The sequence below is a fragment of the Andrena cerasifolii genome, unplaced genomic scaffold, assembly GCF_050908995.1.
Source record: "Andrena cerasifolii isolate SP2316 unplaced genomic scaffold, iyAndCera1_principal scaffold0105, whole genome shotgun sequence".
In the NCBI taxonomy this organism is placed as follows: Eukaryota; Metazoa; Arthropoda; class Insecta; order Hymenoptera; family Andrenidae; genus Andrena; species Andrena cerasifolii.
The window spans coordinates 29,974-37,877 of record NW_027484998.1 but is presented as its reverse complement, the minus strand read 5'-3'; the positions used below and the strand labels follow the sequence as shown (position 1 = coordinate 37,877).

At 52.4% G+C, this 7,904-nt stretch overlaps 1 protein-coding gene and 1 long non-coding RNA gene across 2 annotated transcripts; one reads left to right on the top strand and one right to left on the bottom strand.

Annotated features, from left to right (window-relative positions):
- Window positions 1–3,316: 3,316 nt before the first annotated feature.
- LOC143378076 (uncharacterized) lies at window positions 3,317–4,146 on the bottom strand. The gene is made up of 3 exons (XR_013087489.1): window positions 3,915–4,146; window positions 3,716–3,837; window positions 3,317–3,610 (listed from the first exon to the last, which is right to left on the bottom strand). It is a non-coding gene; the product is annotated as an uncharacterized LOC143378076 (long non-coding RNA).
- Window positions 4,147–4,172: 26 nt separating this feature from the next.
- On the top strand, window positions 4,173–7,698 carry LOC143378078 (uncharacterized). Its single transcript, XM_076829918.1, has 3 exons — window positions 4,173–4,200; window positions 4,301–7,076; window positions 7,392–7,698. The coding sequence occupies exons 1-3, from the start codon at window positions 4,173–4,175 to the stop codon at window positions 7,696–7,698; spliced, it is 3,111 nt and encodes a 1,036-aa protein (XP_076686033.1).
- Window positions 7,699–7,904: the final 206 nt, after the last annotated feature.

Genomic DNA, 7,904 nt, shown 5'->3' with positions numbered 1-7,904 from the left:
GAGCCCTTGCGCGTCAATCGAGACCGACGTAGGACCGCTTAGAAGTACGTTAGAGACAGTGCGGTACGACGGGCTCTAGGCCACCGACATCCGAGAAGCACAGCGAGCGACCACGACCTACCCGTGGATCAGCGACACTGCGAGCGACCGAAACACGAGACGGCAAGCGTGCCGCAAGACACCCGAGCGACACGGCGAGCGACAGCCAAGGCGAAGCGCTATCTCGAGGTAGAGTCATTTAACTTCTGTAACAATATATGTAGCCTTATCGTTTTTCCACCTTATCCCCTGAACTTTATTCTTTCTACCCCTTTTCACCTTCCTTATCTCCGGAAAGTATAGTCAAGGTGGGCCTTAGCCCTTCGATAGAGCAAGAACCCGGTAAATCATTCCAACCGCTCGGGGTGATTTACAGGAAGTCCTATATCGGGACGTAACAAACTGGTGTCAGAAGTGGGATATGATTCTTCTAATCATCCCCTTTTAGAAGATAAGATCGCGCCGTCGCGTATAACCGCGACCAGTCGCAATCTTATCTGCTCGTAACTTGACTACGCTTCCTATTACTCAAAGCCTTTTTGCCGAGCATTGTATAACAATGCCAGGTGGTTTGCTTAGATCCCCGTCGGATCAGCCCTCTAATGTACGAACCTCAGGTGGAATATCTTCCGTTCTTCCTCCTCCTCCCACACCGCCTTCGGGCAATGGGCTATCTTTCGGCTCGCGGACTAACGACCTAGAGACGTCTAGAATGGACGTATGGCAAGCCCGAGCCGACGAGGAGAGAGTGTATCGGGAGCTCGACCACGTTCCCCGTTTCGACCCCGACCTAGTAACTTTGGAGGACTTCGCTGCCTCGATACAGCGTGCTGTAAAACTTGTACCGCCCGGCCAGGAAGACAGATTCCTGGACGGCCTCATATTTAAATTAGACGAACCAATCAGATTCTATGTCGAGGGGAAAGGTTGTGGGAGCGTAGCCGAGCTACTCACCCTCCTCAGGGCCCGATATTCCCCATGCCGTGGTTATGAGGAGCTCCGATTGGAACTTGAGCGTATAAGCATGTTTCCGCGAGAACGTATCATAGATTTTATCCACCGCGTGTGCTGTCTGCACCGTCAGGTGACCTTAAGAGCGAAAGAACTGGTAGGAACAAATAACGAAAAGACCCTGAGGGATGTCGAGCGATTGGCTCGTTCCTCTTTTATTGCTGGACTTCCCCAACGCATTTCGGCTAGGGTAGCACTACTAAATCCGGAAACGTTGGACGATGCGTTTGATTTGGCGCTTCACACACAAAGGCGAGAATTAGAGAGGGTCGGCCTTCCGCGAGAAGACATGTACGGGCACGCTCGGAGCGCGCGCCCGCCGACCCCATACGACCCCCAGCGGCAATGGACCGAATGGAGACAGCCGGTCGAGGAGGTCCCGTACGAAGAGCCTCACTCTTCGTACTCCGCTTACAGCTCTCCTCGCTATCGAGAAGAATATTGGCGCGACGAGTACAGCCGCGAGCCGTATTATCGTGATCCGACACCGCCGCGCCGGCCAACGGCCCTGCTGACGAGGCAAGGCGAGCGTTTGCTGGACGTCAACCGCGGAGAGTACGTCCCTCAGCGAAGATTAGCACGAGAGAGACCGCGATATGATAGACTGCCACGATCTCGAGAATTTGCAACGTACGAGCCTCGCGAATCCAGGGTACATGAATCCCGCGAGCGGAGAGTTTACGAACCTCGCGAATCAAGGACATACGATCCTAGAGAATCTAGAAGGCACGAAAATCGCGTATCGAGAAGACCCGTGGATCGAGAACCCTATGTAGAAAATCGCGATCATTTAAACTACCAGCGCGCCCGCCCGTTCAACCGAAACGAGGCGGGCGGGTCCTCCTCGCTGGCCCAAGTATCGCCGAGATCCCACCCGAGAAACCAGAGCCAGCGACGGTTCTCGGACGCGCTGACTCCCCCCGCATCCGGATCAAGGCCGAACAGTTGGAGAACGGTGAGGGAGAATTCATCGTAGACACGGGTTCCGCGTTAAACTTATTAGAAATACGGTACGCGAGCTCGGAAGCCCCGGTTTTAAGTCGAGACCCCATCGAAGTCGGTGGAATGAACGGGAAGGTTATGACCATGGGGACGACTCGCCTGAAAATTAATGGCCGCTGGGCGTTATTTCACGTAATAAGCATGCCCTGTTTACCGGAGGGGATTGCGGGCCTCATCGGGAGCCCGTATCTGCTCCAGGAGGAAGCCATCGTATCCTATCACCAACGTACAATGGTGACCGCGAATCGTCCGATCTATCCCGTTGTCTTTTCCAATTCAAAGGAATTGGAAAATACGTTGGAGGAATGCAAAAGAAGCCACATGGAATTCCGGGCTCATTTATACCGAAAATCCGGAACTACAGACAAACGGAAGTGAGGTAAACGTCTGTGTACGCGAAAGTTGGCATCTTGGCGCCATCTCTGAGTTCGCCTCGCTAATTAGGCAGGTGGCAACGGCCTGCTCGCTCCTGTGGAGAGCCGAAAATGTCCCCTTCCATCGATTCGCGATCTATGGAAGGGGGAGGCTCTTCCTTCCAGGAAATCGATCGCGATTTCTTGGAAGGATCACTCTCTAACGGACCACCCTTGCGCCTTTACAAGACACTTATAACAATTTGCAACGACGGACTTGGAGTTGTGCAACGACGGGGGTGAGGCACGTGAACAGACGTTTTGCAACTTCTTCGGGGTTTTATTAGAAACATAAACAAATAGTATTGTTACGCTGATCGCTCGGAATAGAGACTTGTGCGGCATCTGAAACGCTCGTATCATTACATTTTCCTTCACTCGCGTACAATCAGTTATCGTATTATATTTAAATCACTCTCTAACTGAACACCCTTGCTCCTTTACAAGATAATTATAACATTTTTTGGTCCTTCGAGCCGGATAGTGCCTGTGAAACAGTTCGAGAAAGTACGTCGGTGTTCAAAGTTCGGTAGTGTCGTCCAACCGTCGCGCGTGACCTCCACACCTGAAAACAATGAGTCACATCATTTCAATCCAACGCGACCTTCACGGCCGAATTGCTCGATGCTTCGAGAATTTGAAGAAACTAGGAGCTAACAATATGACAAAGGGCAACGTAGCTTCTCGATTAGAGACCTTGCGAAAGAATTGGGCAAAATACGAGTTACAGCACGAACAACTGTTAGCCTTGGCGGCATCAGACTTAGCCTTCGCGAACCATGATTATTTTAAAGAGAAGAACTTAGCACCTGCAGCTATGGAAGAAGTATTCAGTACACAGGAAGCCTTGCTAATGGATAAACTTGAGGATATAACAAAGATGGAGCGCATCGCAGCACGCACTTTGGAACGACTAGCGACCGACGAACGATCGACCGATTCCCCTGCTGCGGCCGTCCGTTCGAAAGCGTCGCTTCCTCGAATTCCACTACCTACCTTCGATGGCAAACATAAAGACTGGCCCTCATTCCAAGGTCTATTCCGCTCTTTAGTCATACGCGACGCAACCCTGACCGATGCAGAACGTCTCCACTATCTGCGTGGCTCTCTCACAGGCGATGCAGAGCTGCTACTTCGCAACATGCCTGAACGAGAGGAGAATTTTGAAGCGGCGTGGGAATTACTACAAGATCGGTACGACAACCCTCGGCTAATGGTCAAAGCTCAGATGACTACAATTTTTAACTTACCGCGCATACAACGCGAGTCGGGATCGGAGCTGAAACGGTTCTTTTACACGATCTGTGATTCAGTCAAGGCCCTCGCTGCCATGAAAAGGCCCTTCGATGCCAGCGGCGACTGGCTCATCCACCTAATAGTTGAAAGGATAGATCCTCAGTCCAGACGGGAATGGGAAACGCTAATCGGTCAAACTAAGCAGCCTCCTACCTTTAAAGAATTGCAAAAATTTCTAGAGGGAAGAGTCAATACTCTAGAAGCGTTAGAGGAACCACGAAAAGGATCAGACAATAAAGCCTCGAAACCAACTACCTCTCAAAGGTCAACGAAGATACACCAAGTCACGCAAGCGAAGCGATCTTCGGATCAGTGTAGCCTCTGCAAGGATACTCACTTTATTCTTTACTGCAGTCTCTACAAGTCAAAGTCACCTTCCGAGCGGAAAGCCGTGTTACAATCTGCGAATCTATGCTACAACTGCTTGGGAAAGCATCAAGTTAGTGCGTGCTGTTCCGAAAAACGGTGCCAGAAATGCAATGGAAAGCACCATACCAGCATACATGAAAATCGCGCTGAATCCAACGTCGACAACCAAGTTTCGGCCCATACGTCTAACTGCTCGTCCAACCCATTGCCTGCCGTTCTTCTCGCGACGGCAAAGGTGAAAGTACAGTGCCGTGACGGTGGTACAAAGATAGTGCGCGCACTTGTAGATCAAGGCAGCGAAGTCTCTCTTCTCACCGAGCAGCTGGCTCAGCAATTATGTCTTCCTCGTAAACCAGCTAATATTCGAATCGTCGGTGTCGGGAATCAGCGAACAGAACGAGTCCGTGGTCAAATCCAGTTGACATTTGCCGCCCACTTCGGTGCCACGGAGTCGCACGTCATAACCGCCTTGGTGTTGCCTCGCATCACATCGTACCAGCCACGAGTTGATCGGCGATCTTCAACTTGGGCGCATTTGAAAGACCTTGCGCTAGCTGACCCGAACTTCGAGGCTGAGGGACCTATAGAATTGCTGTTAGGTGCCGATGCCTTTGCTATCGTAATACTGGAAGGCATTGCAAGGGGTCATACCGGAGAGCCCGTTGCGCAAAGAACCACGCTTGGTTGGATAGTGTCCGGACCTGCTTCACCGGACATCGCAAACGACACTGTCACCAGCCAAAGAGTTGCAACACTGCAAAGTTCCTCCGAGGAGGAGCTACTTCCCTTGATACGTCGTTTCTGGGAACAGGAAGAAGTGATGGTGTCACCCGCTTACACCATAGAGGAACAGAACTGCGAGGAACACTTCAAGGAAACTCACCGACGTCTACCTTCCGGACGTTACATGGTTCGCCTACCGCTTCGTGGGACAATGGAGCTCGGCGAATCTCGGCGAGGTGCTAAGCGAATGTTGCTGAGGATGGAAGCTAAATTCAAAAGGGAACCCGCCTTTGCTGAAGCCTACCACACATTCATGCGTGAGTACAGTCAACTCACTCATATGTCTAAGGTTCAGGGTGATCTGCTAGGCCCCTATTATTACCTGCCACATCACGGGGTTCTGAAGGAAAGCAGCACGACCACCCGACTACGAGTGGTCTTCAATGGATCGTCTCTAACTACCTCAGGCCAGTCGCTAAACGAAGGATTAATGGTGGGGCCGAACCTGCTGCCTAGTCTGCAACAATTACTCCTCCGCTGGCGCGTCCATCGAGTCTGCCTCACAGCCGACATCGAAAAAATGTACCGTCAAATTCTGATTCACCCTGACGACCGTCGCTACCAAAGAGTCCTATGGAGGGAAAGTACCGACAGTGACATTCAAGATTTCGAACTAAATACAGTCACCTACGGACTTGCCTGTGCTCCTTACCTCGCCATTCGGACATTACGACAACTCGCTTCGGACGAGCAAGCTCGATTTCCAAGAGCTGCTGCTATACTGCAACACGACGTATATATGGATGACGTCGTGACGGGAGCTGACTCGCTACAGGAAGCGGCCGAGTTGCAAACGGAGCTACGACAACTTTGCCAAGCTGGAGGATTCAACTTAAGGAAATGGGCCTCCAATCGAACCGCGCTTATGGAACAATTACCTACCGGTGATGCAATTTCGGAGTGCAAGTGGCAAGCCGGGGAGACTCACACTGCTCTAGGGGTCCGTTGGAGCTTGGCGGATGACAGCTTCCGAGTTCACGTTCATTCTCCCTCCGCGGACGGCGCTGTGACAAGACGTTTGGTTTTATCGACTATTGCTAAAATTTTCGATCCACTGGGCTTGGTTTCCCCAGTTACAGTGAACGCTAAAATATTCATGCAGTCCCTCTGGTTAAAACATTTAGATTGGGACTCTCCTCTGCCGCCAGCTGAGGCTGGATACTGGAGATCGTTTCTAGAGGACTTGCCCGATCTCAACCGCATCACTACACCTCGCTGGCTCGGTGTCCAAGCTGCCTCACAACAACGGGAACTCCATGGTTTCGCTGACGCTTCGGAGCGAGCCTATGCTGCAGCAATATACCTCCGAGTCGTGGACACTGACGGCTGCGTTCGGACTCAACTGATTACCGCAAAAACGAAGGTGGCACCCTTGAAACGTGTATCGATACCACGACTTGAGCTGAGTGCCGCTACCTTGCTCACCAAACTAATGGCTCTTACCTGCGGGAGTCTGGGATTAACCGACACCACCATTCACTTGTGGAGCGACTCCACAATCACTCTGGCGTGGATTCAAGGACATCCAACTCGATGGAAGACCTACGTGGCCAATCGAGTTTCCGAAATCCAACGAACGCTACCTGGAGCTCGCTGGCATCACGTAGCCAGCAAGGACAATCCGGCGGACTGTGCTTCTCGAGGATTACCGCCCAGTCAGTTGCCCGAATTCTCGCTGTGGTGGACAGGACCTGCCTGGCTAACCTCTTCAGCAGATTGGTCGCAAGAGAAGCCTTCGCCTCTACCCAACACTGATTTGGAGGCTCGGTCAACATGCCATCCGGCATCGGGTGAACCTGCAACGGATGAGAATCCTTTAATGCGTTATTCATCCTTGAATTTACTCCTTAGAATCACCGCCTGGTGCCTGCGGTGGCTACCCCGGAAAACAGCTGGCGCTCGAGGGACCCACCTGAAGCCAGCTGAAGTCAACGCAGCCCGGACTCACTGGCTCCTACTCGAGCAACAGAGGGAATTCGCCCTCGAGATCCGGCAGCTAACTCGAGGCCTGCCGCTATCCCACCGCAGCAATTTGCTGCGACTCAATCCGTATCTGGATGACCAGGGCTTACTAAGAGTTGGAGGACGCCTCCGCCATGCTGCTCTTCCCCTAGATGCCAAACATCAATTCTTGTTACCCCGAAACAGCCGGTTGACCGAGCTGTAAGTGAATGACGCACACGAGCGCACCTTACATGGAGGTACACAACTTACTTTAGCTACTTTACGCCAACATTATTGGATTCCCCAAGGGCGACAAAGGGTCAAAGCCATTCTGCATCGCTGCGTCACATGCGCTCGCTGGCGATCATCTACTGGACAACAACTGATCGGTGACTTACCTGCAGTCCGAGTCACGCCAACCCGCCCTTTCCTGCATGTAGGAGTGGACTACGCTGGGCCACTAACTCTACTGATGGCTCGGGGACGAGGACAACGCACGCATAAGGGCTACATCGCTTTATTTGTTTGCCTCAGTACTCGTGCTGTCCACTTAGAGCTGATCTCCGATTACAGTACGGAGGCCTTCCTTGCCGCACTGCGGCGATTCACATCCCGTCGAGGCTTTTGCACCGTGATCCAGAGCGATCAAGGGACTACCTTCGTCGGCGCTGCTCGGGAGCTCCAAGGGATGTTGGAGCATCTCAACTCGGGTCAGGATGCCGTCCACTCCACTCTACTGAGACAAGGCACTGAGTGGCGTTTCAACCCCCTGCTGCCCCCCACTTCGGCGGGCTTTGGGAAGCCGCCGTTAAATCGACCAAGTATCACCTCAGGAGGGTGATAGGCGATCAACACCTCACCTTCGAAGAGATGACGACCCTGCTGCACCAGATCGAAGCCTGCCTGAACTCTAGGCCACTTCAACAGATGACCGACGACCCTGGAGACCTCGCAACTCTGACGCCTGGCCATTTTCTTATCGGGGAAGCACTGCTAAGCTTGCCCGACCCCACCATCGAAGACGTCCCATCATCCCGGCTCTCTCGA